This window comes from Carlito syrichta, unplaced genomic scaffold (genome assembly GCF_000164805.1).
Source record: "Carlito syrichta isolate Samal-C Ts95f unplaced genomic scaffold, Tarsius_syrichta-2.0.1 Scaffold303370, whole genome shotgun sequence".
Lineage (NCBI taxonomy): Eukaryota > Metazoa > Chordata > Mammalia > Primates > Tarsiidae > Carlito > Carlito syrichta.
In genome coordinates this window covers 196083-215770 of record NW_007247466.1, presented here as the reverse complement: position 1 = coordinate 215770, position 19688 = coordinate 196083, and the positions used below count along the sequence as shown (strand labels likewise).

General features: G+C 40.7%; 1 protein-coding gene across 1 annotated transcript in view; it reads right to left on the bottom strand.

The window, feature by feature from the left end:
• ADAMTS9 (ADAM metallopeptidase with thrombospondin type 1 motif 9) overlaps nucleotides 1-19688 on the bottom strand; it is a 216135-nt gene that overhangs the window by 146310 nt on the left and 50137 nt on the right. The window contains exon 7 of the mRNA XM_021712572.1: nucleotides 15738-15900. Coding sequence (XP_021568247.1) covers nucleotides 15738-15900 — 163 coding nt within the window. The remainder of the gene's footprint in view (nucleotides 1-15737; nucleotides 15901-19688) is intronic.

The following is a 19688-nucleotide window of genomic DNA, read 5'->3' as shown; positions in this document are numbered from 1 at the left end:
GTGGCTGGGAGCGTGCTACTGCACTCTAGTCTGGGGGACAGAGTGAAACTCCAACTCAAAAAAAAGAAATTACTTCTTGGGCACCTCTTTTGTGCAAGGTACTGGGCTAGTAAAATTGAAATAAACAACAATGACAATAAAAAAAGAATAAAACTTGGGCCCAATTCTTTAAAAGGAAGTATTAAAAAAATTTAAGATAGTATTATTTAAAAAGCCTCACAGCCAAAAACTTTAACATCTGTTGATTTTTTGGCAAAAGGGTTTTAAGTAAGCCTCATTTCGCATTGCAATACAATAAAATGCACATTACTAAACAAGCCGGATTATTTTAGTAAATAACAGTCAGGCCGTGTTATTCAGTGGTTACTCACTGAAGTGTTCCCACCAACTGGGGTTGGGCTGACGAGATCCGAATGTTAACATTAACAGTTAGGAAGTTAATTATTGCTCTCTATTTTCATAAGGTTTATCAAAATTTAACTGGATTTCCTTAAGGCACTGAACTACCTTGTGACCTCATACAACACAGGACCAGAAAGAGGAGTTAAGAGCAAGGCAAGTCCCCTGTCTGCTCCACCCAACCTTGACAGAGAAAAGGAAGGCTGGACAGGACTCATCAGTGGTTTTCCACTTGGATTCTGTTCCCATTCCCATTGTTCCCATTCCTGCCCTAGAGCTACTCTGGCTGCCCCTTTGGGGGGCAAAGCATCAGTTTTCTCATCTGTAAAATGGGTATAATAACAACATACCACACAGGGTATATGGAGATTAAAAGAGATAAAATATAAAATGCCCTGAGAGCAGGACATGGTACGCAGAATGGATCCCTTGAATGTTTAACATGATAACAATTATTAGTGGTTATTGCTATACTATTAGTAGTGTGCAAAAAATTCCCTCTTTATAAATTAGTATATTTGTATTAGGTTTTCTCAAACAAAATAATTCCATTTTAGAAAGAATTTTGTACAGAGAAGGAGAAAAGTAAAAAGGGAGTGAAGACAGAGGGAAGGAAGGAAGGGAGGGAGGGAGGGAGAGAGGGAAGGAAGAAGGGAGAGAGGGAGGAAGGAGGAAGAGGATAAAGGCATGAACTATTAGACCCTGCTCCCATGGAACTTCCAAACTAGATAACAAGCACATGTGAATTGACAGTGAGAAGACATAGTTTGAGATGTAATTAGATGTTAATAAATGTGGCTAACACTTCCACCTCTCAGTTAGTTCCAGTAGCTGTTAACATACAGAGAACAAAAAGTGGAAGTGACCCTCTTGGTTCTAGTCAGAACCAAGAGCTGCACTAATGGGCATGTTCAGTGAGTTACTTAATGAGCCTTCATACAGGGACTCAGTATAGAAGGGAGAAATAAAGTCTGCTTGAATCAGAGGAAGATGAATAAATAAGCACAATATGGCAAAAAAAAAAAAGATAAAACAAAACAAAAAGCAAATCAAAAGCAGCCATAAAACCCAGGAATGTTCCAATAATAAAGAACAATGTGTTTGCAGAAACTGGGTGGGGAAGGAGCTAAGAGGAAGAATTGTTGTGTGTGTATAAAGCTCTAATGTGTATGAACAAAAACACAATAAATTTAATTTTGTTTTAAGGATCCTCAATGTGTTCGTTTCTAAAACAACAGTGAATCCCTGGATACTCATTAGACTCGTGTTCCCAAGCCTGTCTCTCTTGACAAACTGTGAGCTGTGTGGTTTTTTTTTTTTTAAGTGATGTGTTCAGTGTCAAGCAATGCTGCATGCACAGTGTTGACAATAAGCAAACACTAACGGCAGTGGCAGAAGAGATTTTGGCTGTTAAGACGCTTTTTGGGCTGGCATGAACCTTTACGAACAATGTTTCCAAGAGAGCACGTTTACGGAACATTAGTCCTGTAAGATATTTCCAAAACCAAATCAATTAAGTTTGCAAAACACTTAACACGGCATTCACATCTGGAAATTTCTTCATAAACATTAGCATTTTAAAAGCTCTGAGAAGTCTTGCAGGAAAGAAACCAGTGTACATTTGCTTAACCACATGATTACCCGTCTTATGGGATTGCTAGGTTGAAGAAGCAGGTGATGGGGACCAAACATCCCTAGAAATAGAACAAGATGGTGGGGGCATGTTGATGCACTTCCCTCTCAGGGAAAGAAACACACGCCATTAAAAGATAACTGAGAACATCTTGGTGGTCAAGGGACAGTGGTGGGAGACATGTCAGATGGTCACCTCACTATCATTCTAAGGCGGTAGGTGCCTCCAGCTATCTGGGGCCTTAAAATTGTTGACTTGGACACAAAAGCTGGGGCCACTATCAATGGCCCTTCTGCATCCTTCTTTTGCATAACTCTGCAGCTCCCTCAATGAGATGCAGTAACAACGAAGATGACTACCGGCTGTAATAATACTGGCTAGCGTTTGTTGAGCGCTCCTCTGTGTCAGGCACTCTTGTGAGCACATCATATGGGTTGACTTGATTATTCTTTACCACAACCCTACAGGGTAGGGACTATTATCTTCATTTCATAAATGAGGAAATTGAGGGACACTAGAAATAACTTGAGGAATTTTGTTGTTGTTTTTGTTGTTGGAGTCTCACTCTGTCGCCCAGGCTGGAGTGTAGTGGCACACTCACGGCCACCGCAGCCTCAACCTGGTGGGCTTAGGCGATCCTTCTGCCTCAGTCTTCCAAGTGGTTGGAACTACAGATGCACGCCACCACACCTGGCTAGTTTTTGTGATTTATTGTAGAGACGAGGTCCCACCAAGTTGCCCAGGCTGGTCTCGAACCCCTGGACTCAGGCAATTCTATCACCTCGACCTCCCAAAGTGCTGTGATCACAAGTTGAGCCACCGCACTCAGCCTGAGGATATATTTAAATATCGACTTGAAGTAGCACACGATGCTGAATGTATCAGGGTTTGTATTTTACTAAGGGATTGTTTGGTTTTGCTATTAATAGCCTGTAAAATGCTCTTCGGGAAACGTTGACTTACTCATTCTACGTCTGAGCAGTCAGGGGAGACTGGCCTTTCTGCCTGGCGGGGTGCCAACTGCCCACAGACACCCTGTTGTGTCCGCAGCCCACTTGTGGTGGCCACGTCTCAGGCTCCTTTGTTCCACGGCTTGGGAGCTCCTTGACCAGCACTCTCCAGCAGAAATAAAGTGCAAGCCATGCATTGACAATTTTTAGTAGCCACATTTTTAAAAAAGTCAAAAGAACAGATGAAAGTAATTTTAATAACATACTCTGTTTAACCCAATATATCCAAAATATTGTCATTTCAACATGTGGCACTGACCACGTGTCAAGGGCCTGCTGGCAACCAAATGGGATGATGCATTCTAGACATTAAGTGCTTGCTGAGTGAATTCAGGGGGCAGCATGATGTGGTAAATGGGGATGGGAACTGACCGGGCTCAGGAGTCAGGGAAACTGGTGTTTAAATGTCAGCTGCTCTGCAATCAATCCATGTGACCTCTGGCAAGTCACTGAAGCCCTCTGTGCCTCAGTTTCCTCATCTGTGAAATGGGGATTCTGTCAGTTCGTGCCTAATAGGGGAGTGGGGAGGGTTAAATGACTTCATCTATATAAGGTGCTGAAACAGAGTCTGGTACACAGGAGGCGCTCTGGAGGTATGGGCTGTGGTGACGCCTATTATACACGATGAGCAGCAGCTTAAGGCTGCTGGAATGGGGCAGCAGCTGGGCTTGCCGCTGGTGATCTTGCCTGCTATCTGACATTTCACTGCAGCTCCTGGGTGGCCCTGAGGCTGGATGTGGTGCCTGTGGTGGGTCTGGGTATCATTCTCATATCAAAGATTAAAGAGCAGTTGGGCTGGAGTTCTTTAAAAAGGTTTCCAGGCAGCTCCTAGGAAGCGAGTCTCTCACATTCCTTTGATACATAGGTCTTTCAGCTTACAGGCGAGCCAGGACGAGGACTGGTTTCTACACTAGGGCCTGAAGCAGAAACCCCTTCTCATCCCGCAACGTCCATGTTCCAGTGACTCTAACGACAGATGGACCTCACTGGCTCCTCCCTCCCCAGCCACAGGCCCCCTTTCCCCACCCTCTGGCCCAGGCTCCGAAGACCTTGATTGGTTTGTTTACTTTTAAATCAGATTTGGTTGCTGTACACTCAGCTCTTACTGTGAAAATTTAATCCCTTAAATGAATTAAAAGCCTTACAATCTTCCTCTGTAGGCTTGAGAGAGCTTCTTGAGTGATTTCACTAGTTTATTCTTAATTATTTTTATACTTAATAAATCCAGTGGCACTCCCAAAGCTTCAGTTCAGTCGAACTTTTGAACATTCCCTTTCTAGGCACCATCCACAAACAGCTTTTCCTTGTGTTACAGCCTGGAAGGAACACAGGACTGGGAAATTAGAGGCCTGTGTTCAGGGCTGACTTTGCCATTCGTCCTGGCTCCAAGATGGAGTCCCTGCGAAGTTCTGGGCCTTGATCTTCTCATCCATAAAGAGAGGGACTGGAATAGAAGTTCTCTCTAAAGTTTCTTTCGGTATTAAAATGTATGAGTTCTTACATTTTATAAGATAAAAGTGAATAATGATTAACAATGAAGTCCTGACTTGCAAAAGGGGCAAGACCCAACAGCCTCTCTCTGAGTCACTATCACTCTCTGGAAGGGTATGGATGAAACAGTCAGCAGGGTGGCCGAGTAGATGGAGAAAGAGTAACTCTCAAGGAGAGAGAACAACACAAGAGTGGACTTTTGCTGATGTTAAATTATATTGAAGGGGATATGGTGTATGCATCTCCATTACTCATTAGGAAGTTTATATTTTGGACCTGCCAAAACATAACAATTTCTGAAAATAACTTCCATTTTCTGTAATCTAGCTTGTTACTATGGAATAGCATCCAGTGTGAGGATTAGGAGATTAGCTTGAAAGAAAAAAAAAAATAGTATACAATCAAAGATGCCTTAGGGAAAACCTTATGTTGGTCATGAGGCACAGGATGGAAATTCTGGAATAATGGAGTCAAGCCTGCCACTTCTCTTCCCCCACAGAACATGTGGTCATAGAGGCCTGAACCACACACTACCAAATCCTTCTACCTCTGTCACTGTCTCACTGTACATCTGGCTCTCTCTCCTGTTTGCACACACATGCACACATGCAAAACAGCACAGTTGCCTGCTGCAGTATCCAGAGGTTGCTCTGTAACTATTTTCACCCGTGAGCTAAGAGAACAACACATCCCCATCACAAATTACACTGGTCAGACACTGATAGTTGGTTTATGGATGCCAATTAGCAATAAAAATAACAACCTGCCTTTTCTGTTGACCTAGACAATGTCTTTGAATAACAAGTCCTAAGTAAACCTTTCCTATCCCTCTCTCTGCACCTGTGTCTTGGACAAACCCTAGGCTCCACTCTCCACTGTACTTTCTTGCTGTGTAGCTCCATGGCAGCATGAAATCTATGGTGCATAAGTATTGGCAATAAATTAAGGAAGCTTTGTATGAAATATGTGTCTGCAATGGGCAAAAAATTTGAACAGACACATCATCAAAGAAGATACAAATAAACACATGAAGAAATGCTCAACATCTTTAGCCATTAGGGAAATCCAAATTACAACTACAATGAGATTCTACTAAATACCTAAAAGAATGGCTAAAATTTAAAAAGTAAAATAGACACAGACCAACAAAATATTGACCATACCAAGTGCTAGAGAGGATGCAGCAGAACTGGAACTTTCATACACTACTGGGGGGAGAGGACCGTAAAATGGTACAGCCACTTTGAAAATAGGCAGTTTTGAAGAAAGTAAAACATACTTACCATATAACCCAGCAATCCCATTCCTCGGTATTTACCCAACTAAAATAGAAACATATATTCACACAAAAAGTTGTATGCAAATGTTTATCATTGCTTTATTTATAATAGCCAAAGAAACTGTGTCCCTCAACTGGCAATGGATAAACAAACTGTGATATATCCATATATAATAGAATTCAGCAATACAAACAATGAATTACTGATACAGGCAACAATATGGATGAACCTCAAATGCACTGTGCTTAGTGATTCTATTTATATGATATTCTGGAAGAGGCCAAATTGTAGAAACAGAAAACAGGCTTGAAGAGAGCAACTGACTATGAAGGACACCAAAAATTGTTCTACAGTTTCATTGTGATGATGGTTCCATGACTATATGCACTTGGCAAAACTTGCAGAGCTGTACACTAAAAAGAATGAATGTTATAGCATGTGAGTTATTCCTTAATAGAAAAATGGAAAGAAAATATCTGAAAATACTAATTGAAAATAAAGAGATTTTCAAAAAAGTAATCTTTGCAGAAAAATTCTGAAACCAATCACATCAATTTGAACTTTTTCCACACACCAACAGCATTTTTGATACTCCACTCTTATTCTAATATCATATGAACATTGGGGATCACTAAAAAGGAAGACTCATGCCAACACCTGCCCCCATTAGATTTTGTTATATATCCACATCACATCTTGCATTTCCCCATGCTCCTTTTGTGACATTCAAAATCCTTTATACTTATCAATAATTTTCAGATGCATCAAATATCCATGCAGACTTCTGGTCCAGATGTAAAAAGACAAAGGAAAAAACTTACTCATAAATGGCTATAATAAAGACTCTATAATGATATGATTATCATACAAAATCCAACTTGGGATACAAAGTGGCAGATTCTAAACCTTAATTGCATGATTTAAAAATAGTACTTTATTAAACAAGTGGTCTTAGCCCCTCATATGATGAAACAAGAAATTGTACAATATCTTACTTTAAAAAGATAGCCTACTCAAGTGAAAGGTCTGAAGCGTCCTCAGATTAACCCCAATTCCTCCTGCCTCTCTCATCCAGATAGATAGTCCTCTGCCAGGGCCCTAAGATCCCTTCTAAAGAAAGATGTGCATCTTAACTGGTTTCAGGTGGTCCCTGAGAAGATGAACTCATCACTAAGTACCTGCATCACCCTTTTTCCTTAGCAGAGAATGTGTTTCTGAAGCAAAGTGACAGGAATGCCTAAAATTTGATAAGCAAGAAATAGGGAAAGGGCCTGACATATGGTAGAAGGTATGAAGCAGGCAGTCCTTCTGGCTGTCTTTAGATCCAGAAGCATATTTAAAAGGATCTGGGAAAGTGGGAGGAGAGTATTTCATACATCGGAGAGTCCTATCTCAGGTCCAAACCTAACTTGTCCCTTTACACTTCTAGTTGTAAACTGGCTCTTCTGGGCTTCAAAACGTATGTGAGGGAAAAGCCTGAATGTTAGAAAAGGTAGTCTAAATTAATATTTCAGACAATAGTGAACCACATATATGACAGTGGTCTCATAAAACCATGACACCATATTTTTACAGTACCTTTTCTATGTTTAGATACACTGTATCTCAACTGCCTCCAGTATTCAGTACAGTCACATTTTATACAAGTTTGTAGCCTAGGAGCAACAGGCTAGACCACATAACCTAGGTGTGTACCATCTAGGCTTGTGTAAGGACACTATACTCTATGATGTTTGCACAACAACAAAATCGCCTAATGCGGACATATGATGACCCATTTCTCAGAACATAAGCCCCATGCAAGACTGCACTACAAATTGAGGGTCTTTCTATTGGTAGGAGAAACACAATGAAGGCTATCAAGATACCTCAGACAAAGGGTCAAAAAACCACCCAACCATACCACCTTTTGTGCTCAAGCAGATCACTCTGTTAAGCAGCTAACCACAGGGGCTTTGTTCTAGGTACCAGCTCTGGGTTTGGCGGCTGTCCTAACTCTTCAAATTCTTGCAACTACATCCTGAGCTTATGATGATAAAGATGAAACTAAGACTAAGAGAAGTGGAAAGGGAAAAGGGGCCAAATGGAGTAAAACTAAAAGTAGAACAAAAACAGCTATTTTAGCAATAGCAACAACAAAGACAAAGTGAAAAGTTACTTAAGAGACAACAATCAATTGCAAGTTGTGGACCTTGTTTAGGTCACAATCAAACCAATGACTGGAAAAAGGCATTTGGGAGACAATTAGACAAATTTTAAAAAAGGTATTGTTTAGGCGATATGGAGGGAATTATTGTTAATTTTGCTCACCATGATAAATAATATAGTTATGTAGAAAAAATCCTCATTTTTCAGAGCTATATAATAGCATATTTAGAGAAGAAATGCGATGATATCTTAGATTAGCTTTAAAATACTTTAGCAAAAAGAAAAATAAGAAGGAAGCAAATGTGGAAAAATCATAGTCATTGTTAAGATTCAAGATGTTCATGGTGGTTCATTTTTTATCGACTCTACTTTTACCATGCTTGAAGATAGTCATAAAAACAATATTTAGAAACAAAATGAAAAGAAAAAAGACTAAACGAATAAATGAGAACAAATGAACCAAGATACAATTCCTGTCTTGGAAGTTTCTTTTTTGCTATCCCTTAATGGTTTTTATTGGAGTACTGTGCTATTAATATCAAGGTTAAGAACAAGAAAAGCAGAACTTTTATATAAATGTCATTAAGTAGATCAAGCTGAAGAAATAACTTCAATAACTCACTTATTTAAAATAGTAATTTTCTGATAATTTACAAAGGATCTTAGAGGCCTTGCTTATATTGACTGTTTATTAGACATAAAATCTTTTTAAAAATCTAAAAAAGATATAAAGACTGATAAGGAACAAAAAGTGATAAATGAAAGGAAATTAGGCCAAAAAAATAAATCCCAAATGGTAGCAACTATCTTTAAAAATTCAGAATTATATCCAGTTTGCAGTGCCAGCCACATCCATTTTTACACACTATGGGCAAGTTCATTCACCACTCTGAGTTCAGTTTTCTCATTTGTAAAATGGCAATAACAGTGCATCTTCCTGCCAGGAGCTGTTGCAGTAGTAAATAAAAGAATCATAACATGCTACCACATTGCTTAGTACAGGGCCCCTTTCCTGCTGCCTGTTCCTGATCTTTACAAGGCTGAAAGGGTCTGAGGGTGCAGAAAGTGTGTGGTAAAGTGCAGGCAGGCTGGCTCCTTGCAAAAGTCATTAATTAGCCACCAGCCCCTGACCTGCTTGGGCCTAGGCAGGACTGTGAAGTCAGCCAAGTCACTGCCTGGAACCCACAATTCTGTACCAGAATTGTTTACTGAAAGCCTGTGTAGGGGTTTGCTCCTTAGCTCTGTCTCTCACTCCATTTGAGCCCTACTAATCTAATCAGCTCATCTATGCTAAATTATTAATGGTGTCCAAGAGGTTAATGTCTAACAAGTGTACACTCCAACAGAGGCTGACTGGAGACACTAGGCTTCTGTGAGTCATTAGAGTCTTGGGAATTCAGGCACTAGGCAGCCTTCCTCAAATCAAATCAAATTCCAGGCAGGCATTTTTAAATCATGCCAGCAAAATAATTCATATATGAATGCAATGGAATCAACAAAGAGACAGGTCAAAAGAAAAATCCTCTCACTCAACCAGGATGATGAGGTTATATAAAATGGTATGTTCATGAGCTTATGGCCTTGGGCAAGCCAACTTTATGGACTTCCTGTGTCTTAGTTTTCCCGTCTGCAAAATGGAAGTTGAGGTAAGAATTAAAATACATAATCCATGTAAGGTAGCTGGCATAGTGCCTGCCACATAATACATACATACTAATAACACATAATATTAGCCATTATTAGTATCATCTAGAGATTGGAAATCAGATGGAAGTAAAAGAAGATGCTCTGAAAACTTATGTAAAAAAAAATGTTTTCCAGAAGGCAGTTTTCATTTGTGTTTTCGATGCAGTCTGTGCCACAGAGTAGCACATCAGAATGGGTCTGAGTTAAGGATCAGACCTACTTCCTAATAGTTGTGTGACTTTGAACAAGTTACTCAAACTCTCTGAGCTGTCATTTTTTCAACTATAAAATTGAGTGTAATAATACGTACCCTATAATGTTGATGTATGTATTATATATGGTAGTACATATAAAGTATGCAGCATATGCACATAACAGGAGCCCAACAAATGATGACTTTCAGTATTATCCTGTATTTTCCAGCCTTTATGACTACAGCCTCGAAAGCCCAAGCAGGAAGTACTTTCTAATGGAGGTGATGAACAAAGTCCCCAATGCCCAATGGAGACCAAATCTTGATAAACCTAAGGTCAATCCAATAAGCAAGAAATATATTAGCTGAATTGAAAGGGAGATTCAACTTTAACCAGTTACAGGGGTCCCAAAGAAGTACACACAAGGCAAGACTTGCATTTGTCTGGTTATTTAAACTGTCTCAGTCCCCCCACCCCCACCACCCAAAAGACAAAAAAGGCCCGGCAATCTCCAGGTCTAAGAGACCAAATCTTGGCTTAGGTGTTGGTCTCCAGTGACAAGTGCATTGGGCTACAAAATAAATACCTGCCACTATCCTCATTTCATTTTGCCTATATTTTGTGATTATGAAACTATTATAGAAACATGGCAAAGGAGTTAAAAAAATAAGAATATAAAATTTAAAAATTAAAAATTGTCCATATTCTTGGTAACCAGAAATAATCACAATATTTTCATGCCTTTACTTCTGATTTTCTCTTTATACACACATGTATGCCCACATACTTTCTTGTTTTTAAAAAATGAGATGCTACCATGCATACTAGTTCATCATCTTGTTCACCTAATATATATTTCCATGTTTGGAAACACGTATCTGTGTCATCATTTTTAATAGCTGCATAGGAATCCATCGTATGCATGCGTATTGATCTAGCTTCCTCCTGAAGGGCACTTAGATTGTTTGCAGTCTTTTTGCTATGATAAATAACACTGTACTGAGTCTCATTCATAAACACCTTTATACAATTGTCCCATTATACCCTTAGAAATAGCGGTGACAGGTCAAGGAGCACATAATTCTTAAATGCCTTCAGACACACGCACACAAAACTGCTGACCTTGCTGAGATGGGAGGGTGAGGGGAAACATTTTAGTAACAGAAAAATACTGTCTTCCAAGCCCAGGCAAACAACACAGGCTTCTATGGGCCTTTTCCGCTGCCTTTCTCTCACCCATCTACCAGGAAGCACTGATAAAAACAACTAAATCCTCTTGGGCAAAATTCAGGGTCACACGAGCGTGTCTGTGAGACAGAACCCGGGATTTCATCTGGAAACAAGCAGTGGCAAGGAGCAGCAGGAAGTCACTTATAAAAGCAACACACTGTCCCAAATGGCTCACATAAGCCTGTCACTTGGCCCCCTGGTGAGTGGGGCTGGCAGGCAGTGAACTCAATGAATTTGACTGAGGACACACTTGTAAGGGACACTGCAGTCACTAGGACATGCCATAAGGAGGAGAAGCTGTTGCACTCCCAACCCTGAAACACTGAGGAACTCACAAACAGGATGAAATGACAAATAAATGCAGATACACTTAAGTGGCCCAAATGTATACATAGACATAACTGATGACAGCAAAACAGAGACAGTCCAGGAAGGGCAGCCATGGAGCCAAGAAAAACTTGCAAGAAATAAAATGTTTAAATGCTGCACTGGGTATAGAGAAAACAAGTGAACAGAAAAGACCATCAGCCTTGCCACTAGCTGGCAAAGTGGTGACCGTAGGCAAGTCCCATAAACCCTTTATGACCTGGTTACCAAGAAGCTCTAAGTTACTAGCTTTGAAATTTTGGTATTTTGAGTTTTCCTTCCCTTACTATGATGTTTTGAATCTACCATTCAGGGATTGTCTATCATCTGCTAAACACTGTCCTGGGAGCTTTCATTATTTCACACTCATTTAGTCCTGACTACAAACTTGAAAGGTATATGTTATTCTTACTTTATACTCTTAAATGTGCTTAGGTCACACAACTAACTGGAATAAGGACAGTTCCTGGTTTTCTTCTTATGGTACAGAAGAGTTGCTCAATCAATTCTTAATGGCTAATGAATAAATGCACACATGAATGAATAAATGAAGTGGTAGACTTCATAAATTATGAAGTTTTCATTACAGTAGACTCCTACACATTTTTTTTTTTTTTTGACTCGGAGTCTTATTCTCTCCCAGGCTGGAGTGCAGTAGTGGCACACTCACGGCTAACCATAGACTCCAACTCCTGGATTCAAGTGATCCTCTAGCCTCAGCCTCTCAAGTAGCTGGGACTACAGGCATGTACCACCACACCCAGCTTACTTTTTGAATTTTTTAGAGAGACAAGGTCTTGTTATGTTGCCCGGGCCCCAGTTGGTTTTGCACTCTTGGGCTCAAACAATCCTCCCACCTCAGCCTCCCAAAGTTCTGGGATTACAGACATGAATCACCACACCTGGCTACACATGTCTTTTTAATGTAAATTATCTCAGAATCTTTTTCTGAAAATTAGGCATACATCAAGAATTAGAAATGATCAAGACATATTTCATATGTATGCAGCAGTGCAACAGCCATTGTGCCCTGCCCTGCTCAGACCCCCAAAAATCCAGCAACTAAAGGGTTATGCCTAGCTCCGCAGGGGGCATCCAGGAGCCTACACCAAAGCTTGGGCTAGGAAAAGTTCAGATGATTGGTGTTGGATATGTAGGGTATGGCTCCTGGAAATAAGTAACTTAACATCCTGCAACTTGTTTCATTATCTGTACAGGACTGATGTTGGGCTAGACCTGACTGCCAAGGATTCCTCTGGTTTAAACATTCTATTATCCTATGAGAAGAGGAGACATAGAAAGTTAAGTCCAGAGAAATGCAAGTTGCAAGTGATAGCCACTACTGCCTTAAATTCAACTTTAGCAGTGACTCTCAAATTTAGCCGAGCATCTGAATCACCTGGAGCACGATGAAAACTACTGCTTCTCAAAAGAGGACCAAAGGGAGGCCCAAACTTTTACCTGTATGGTGACCACTTGTATTCCTAATTCTGAATTGTACCCCACATCTTTAAAATAAAATAAATAAAAAACAAAACTACTGCTTCTTACTCTAACCCATTTGCCTGGGAGAGGGGTTTGTTTCCTTGTTTTTAAAGAATCTGAATTTGTATGAGGCTCCCAGTTGCTTCTAAGGTTTACTCTAGTCTACCACTGCTACTACTGATCTCAGCTGGGGGTGGGGAGGGAAGGTGGATCACTGAAGCTGAATGAATTGCTATTCCTAGGCAACCCCTTTCCTCACTCTGGTAAGAGCGACTACTCCAACTCCCAACCTACTTTCACTCCCTGTGCAAAGACTACCTGGTTGTGGAGGTTTCCATGACCTGTTGGTTTATCCCTCTAACGGCTACTGGTGGATTGTGCCATATTCCAAGGCTCTTTCCAACTGTTCTGAGCCTCCTGCATCTGAATTCAAAGAAAGGGTGCAGAAGCAGCTGGAAGAGAAACCAGAATGGCACAGTCCAGCAGCAACCTTTGGAAGTACGAATCACAATTGCTGGGCTCCTGATACATCACACCTGGTGAAGGAAGGCCATGCCCACCATACTGGTTAGGAGCAAGGAAAAAACAGAAGGAAAATAGATATATTGGCATTGGAGATTTGGAGGGTGATACTTAAAGGTCTCAATATTAACAATGACTGGAATGCAAATAAGTTTTTTTTCTTTAATTAAGGCATCTTCCATTGTCTTCAATCTTCACATTTTTCAGATTCACTCTTCTTTGTGTTTTTGACAGGTTTTGACAATGACTTGTTCTCCAGCCCAGAAAATCAAATGTCCATTGACTTTAATAATTTTTAAAAATAAACTTTGATGATTTTTGTTAAGGACAGTATTAAGTGAGACTTCCTTTCCTGTCCCCTCTCTTCCACACACATTCCTATACAGAGAAAATGGATCATGGAATAAGACAAACAAGGGTCTTCACTGTGGACTAGCTACGTGCTCTTGGCGCAACTATTTCACTTCTGTCAGCCTCAGCTCCTTTTCCAGGTACAATGGTAATAAGAATGGTACCTACCCCATATGTTTGTGATAAGGATTGAGTGAGGTAGTATAGGTACGGCACTTTGCACAAGGCCACTGCAGAGTAAAACCACCCAACAAAGTAGTTTTTAAAAAAATGTTGGCTTGCAGCCACTTTAGGGCAGAAGAATATCTAGAAGTGTCACTGTTCAATGAATTAGTCAGTGAAACTATTATTACATTGTCTTTTGAGCAAAGATTAATATGATGGAAGAAGAAGACACATATTTCCTTCCCAACATATGTTACATATACATTTATATACATGTCTAGAATGTGCACTAGCTAGTTCAGATTTGGGAAGTTAAGAAGTAGAGATCTTATTGTGATAAGTATCTTGTCCATTAAACTTGTTGATGGCTGCCAGTCTTGATACCATATATGCTGCTGAAATAGTTGTTTCTGATATTTGTGAGTAGATATCCCCCTCCACTCCCCATATCCTTTGGCTCTTTTAAGAATCTAACTGACAGAATTCAGTTATATTCCATCTAATCCTGGTAGTAAGGGCACAAAACTGGATGGAATGAAGACAAAAGACCTACAATGCTACACCCTTAGATTTGGCTACTTCCAGGTTATAAGCAGTCAATGTTATCTTCTATTAAGAGGATTCACTTTAAAAATAATTCCAGGCTGGGCATAGTGGGACACACTTGTAATCCCAGCACTTTGGGAAGCTGAGGCTAAAGGATTGCTTGAGGCCAGGAATTTGGGACCAACGTGGCAACATAGTAAGATCCCACAAAAAAAGTTAAAAGAAAAGGAAAAGAAATAATAATTCCAGGAGGGGATAGGACGCCATACGCTGGATCAACCATCTAGAATACCATACTGGAACAATCTGATACAGATATAAGATGAAGTATGTGATCACTGAATTGTGGTCTTGTTTGGAGATATGAGAAAGACCCCAAGATGCTATTTAATTTGGAGAAGCAACTTTAAAAAATAAAGAATAGGGAGAAAGATAAGCAAATCTAAGTTTTTTAAAAAGTATTTTGACAAACACCCTAAAACACAGGACAAAATTGAGGAACGATTTCAAATGACAACCTACCAATAGGTAGAAAGTACCCAGGCTTCAGAGACAGCAAAGGTTACTACAAAACTGCAGATGGAGAAATGCAGACATAAGTTTTCCAAGGTGGCCAGAATGACACATCCCTGACAATGACCAGAACTGTCAGCACAATGCCTCCAAGAATCTGGCCAAGATGGAAGGAAACTTAGCACATAAGAATTTGACTGGAACCACACAGTGCAACCCACAGGTCCACTCCTATATTTCCTGAAGCCATAGAATAGTTGCAAAATTCCAGTTGATAGAAAAAATTCCAATAAACACATAGAAGTTTTTGTGAGTTCCTTTTGTAAGACATTTTTATAACCCTTTGTAGTAAAAACAAACAAAACACACTCAAATGAATTTAAAAAAACCAAGAAAATACAGGCAACTGCTGACTAAGAATACTGCTATTACAACCTCAAAAGATTACTCAAGCTTAATCCTACAAATTAGTAACTTCAACAAAAGAGAGAGCTTGGCTCACAGAGGGTATGGGTCACAGCTTTTTGAGTTCGAATCCCAACTTTGTAACTTCTTAGCTGGCAAACTTAGACAAAGTACTAAACCTCTCTTTGGTCTTCACATCTGTGAGCGGTCTACCTACCTCACTTGAAGGCTGAATAAATGACAATGTATATGGTAGACAGCAGTTAACCCATCTCAAAGAGCTGGGATCTTCGCTTGAGTAAGAAGCAAATACCTGAGGTGTCACATGCATGCCTTCCTGTTGAGGGCTCTCTCTGGGGGCTGCTGCGCCTATAAATGATGTGGGGCTTGTTTTGTTCCTCTTCATGTTCTTGCTCATCAACGGACAGTAGTGGTTCAATAAAATAATCCCCATCATGGGACCGGAATGTGCCCAGCTGCAAATGAAGAGAGATGAAAGGTTGATTTAATGTAACTCCGTCACTGGGAGGAAAAACACAAAGGAATATTTCCAAGTAGAATCACTGCCATTTTACCCAATCCCTTTCCCAAGAGGGTGGCTTACACTAAAAATGTTATGACATATGCAGAGAAGTGGTATATTTTCACTCTCTGCCATATCAGTGCCTTTAAATTTTATTGTTATTGTTGTGGCTATTGTTATTATTATTAGAGACGAGGTTTCACAGCCTCATACTCCGGGTTTAAGCAATCTTCCCACGTCATCCTACTGAGTAGCTAGGAGTACAGAAATGTGCTGCCATGCCTGGCTAATTTTTAAATTTTCTGTAGACATGGGGTCTTGCCATGTTGCTTACGCTAGTCTCAAACTCTTGGCCTCAAGTGATCCTCCCGCCTTGGTCACCCAAAGTGCTATATAAGTATCTTATTTTTTAGTTGATTGTACCTGCTATCTAAATCTGACTCTAAGAAATACTTCCTTAGTGCTCAAGTTCCAATCATATTATTCCTACACGTTGTTGAAAGAGAGTCTTTCTGTGTAAGTAGCCTGGAAGCTTAGTAACAAGTGTGAGCTCCAGAGGGAAAAGATGACTCATTGAAACCTTCTTGTTGATTCAAATTCAGGAGGCATATATTGGCTACAATGCACTCAAGGTGGTGCCACCTGTAACACCGGCATGTGGTCCTCTCACCAACCCTTCCCTTTGCAGTAAGGGGGTGGTATCATGCAAGGCTTTAGAGCCAGATAGCCCTAAGCTCCAGAATCAGCACCACCACCTACCCACGCACTCTGGGCAAGTATCTCAACCACTTTGAGCTTCAGCTTCCCTGTTTACCAATTGGGCATGAAGATACTTACTGTAAAGAGTTATTAAATGAGTTTAGCATTAAATTAGTTTACCTTACAAGGGCTTAGAACACATTAGTGGTTTTTACTGTTGGTCTTTAACCACCAAGCTACAATTTGCTTTTACCAGTCATTCTAAGCCCCTTGAAAAAAGGTAACTTTTTCTCCTCCCCTCCCCACATACTCACAAGTTTTGAAAGGGATAAATGATGTCTAAAGGCTAAACTACCCAAGCAAACATGATAACTGAAAAAACTCTCCATGCCATGCTGGTTGGTGGTGTTTAGGGGAAAACATCAAGCTCTTTTTTCCTCCTGCACTGTCCCACTTCTCACAATGGATAAAAATTGGGACCTTCTAGCTTTCCTGGGACATGAGAGAAATGACTGTTCCAGAACAGTAGCAGAGTATCTGCATCTGCACTAGTTTCATTCAGGAGCTTTTTAGGAATTCAAATAATTGTGCCCCACCCCAAATCTGATCTAAGGAATCAAGATCTTGGGAGTAGGGCCCAGGAATTGATATTTTAATGAGCTTCCCAGGGTATTTTGATGCATGATAAAGTAGGGGCAGCAGTAGGCTAAGACACCAATTCCCAAAGCCAGCTAGCTTCCAAATTGCCTGGAAGGTTTTTCTGTTTTATTTTTTAAATTAAATTTGGGGCACTACCTTATACTCAGATTCAGAATTTCTAGGAGTGGGATCTGTATTTTTCAAAAGTTATTTCCCATGATCCATGAGTCACTGGTTTAAGAACAGGACAGCTCTAGCATGGTCAGATTAAGAGACAAATTCTGTGTGCTGAGCAGCCTGGAAACTTAGGAATACAGACTAAGAGACAGCTGCCAGAGAAGAAGTGATTTAATAAACTTATTCTCACCTGGGCACCTCTGCCTGCTTTCATTATACAACTCTGGTGTTCTCTGAGCACAGATCAGAGAGAGCCTACTACAATGCCTGGAGCTTACCTGCCAGAGTCCTGAATACTGGGAAAGAGCCTGGAAGCTCACTGGGTGAAGATCTGCCACCTCTGATTGGTAAAAGGGGAACACCACGACAGAGGGAGGAAGAGATTTGTTTAAAGTCCCCCTCCAGTGGTACAGAGGCAGCTGGATAGTGCTAGTATGGAGTCTACATCTAATGTCCTGACTTTAATCCAGTGCCTTTTTAGAAAAGAATCCTGAAGATCCCTTTAGGAGTACAGACTCAGTCTTTGGTTTCTGGTTAAGAACAGATAAGTAGGAAATGGACCATCTGAGACCCAATCCCCATCACTACACTATATAACAAACACGCATGTGTATTCTCTGAATCTAAAATAAAAGAAAGAAAAGGGGAAAAAAAAGCACAGATTAGAAAAACTGGGTTGAAATACCAACTCTGTCATTTACTAGTTATGAGACCTTAGGCCAGTCCTTAGCTCTCAAAACCTCAGTGTTCTCATCAGTGAAGTGAGTTGTTTTCAAGATTGGATGAGATAATGTTTATGCAAACCACAGTGTCAGGCACATAGTAAAAGTTCAATACATGGTATCAATATGATGCCGAAATTAATTTTGTTGTTGATTCACAAAGCAGTTGCCAGACTCAAAAGTTCTCTTTTCTTGGTTCAGGTGCCCATTTATTCAAACGTGTACTAACTACATACAAGTCTCCAATATGGGAGATATGTGAATTGATGCTGACTCTGTTGCCAAGGAGAAAGGGATAGAACATGGGAACTAAGAATTGTGATACAAGGGGAACACACTAAGCATAACAGAAACATTCTTTTTTTTTTTTTTTTGAGTTGGAGTCTTGGAGTCTCACTCTGTTGCCCAGACTGGAGTGCAGCGGCCGCTCCCAGCCACCGCGGCCGCTCCCAGCCACCACGGCCTCGAACTGCTGGGCTCTGGCAATCCTTCTGCCTTAGCCTTCCAAGTAACTGGAACTACAGGTGTGCACTACCACGGCCAGTTTATTTATTTATTTATTTATTTATTTATTTATTTATTTAAAGAGATGAGGTCTCGCCAATTTGCCCAGGTGGGTCTCGAACCCACGGGCTCAGGCAATCCACTCACCTCAGCCTCCCAAAGGCACGGGATTACAGGCTGAGCACTGGGCCCAGCAAGATAAACATTCTTAAGTGTCTATAAAGGAGGAAAGAAAGAGTGGACACCAGCCGGGGGACTGTGAAAAGGCCTCCTGGAGAAGAAGAGAGGTAAATCCCACTTTCAAAGAAGAGCTGTATGAGCATGTGAAGACAAGTACATTCAAGGGCACAAAGGCAATGAGACTAGGCCTGGGGGCCGGGAAGGATGCAGAGAAAGAAGCATAAAGCAGATTGTCTGGAATACAGGATTTGTGGAGGAAAGATTGAGAGATGAGACTGAACATGTGGATGTGAGTGGGGTGAGGTGATACATTGTAAATGGTCTAAAGTGCCAGGTGAGAGTTTACAGTTAGTTGTTCACTAGGCAATGGAGGGCTATGTAAAAAGTAGTGAACACAGCAGTGATGCGAACTTGTTCTTAATCATCATTAATCTGTGAGTGGCGTGTGGTGGCAGGGATTGAGGAGAAAGATTGCAAGAGAAGCAGCTGCCACTCCACCGTGGTAGTATTTCTTAGGCATCGGCCCTAAAAAGGAGAGAAGTAAAGGAGGTGGTAAGGGAGAAGAGAGAAGCAAAGGTGGGGTAGGATTAGGGTAGGGATGTTGAAAACAGGTGAGGGACCCGTCTGAGATGGAATTCAGGTCAGCAGTTAATGGTGGGGGTGGGTAGCGGGTGGCAGGGCCCACCCTCAAGAGCGAAAGATTTCCTGGAAGACTCCTAGGCAAAGAACTAGCAGCATTACGATGCTGCTACTGCTACAGAAATGCTAAGGGGAAGTCTTGGGAGGAGATAAATTTTTTTTTTTTTTTTTTTTTTTTTTG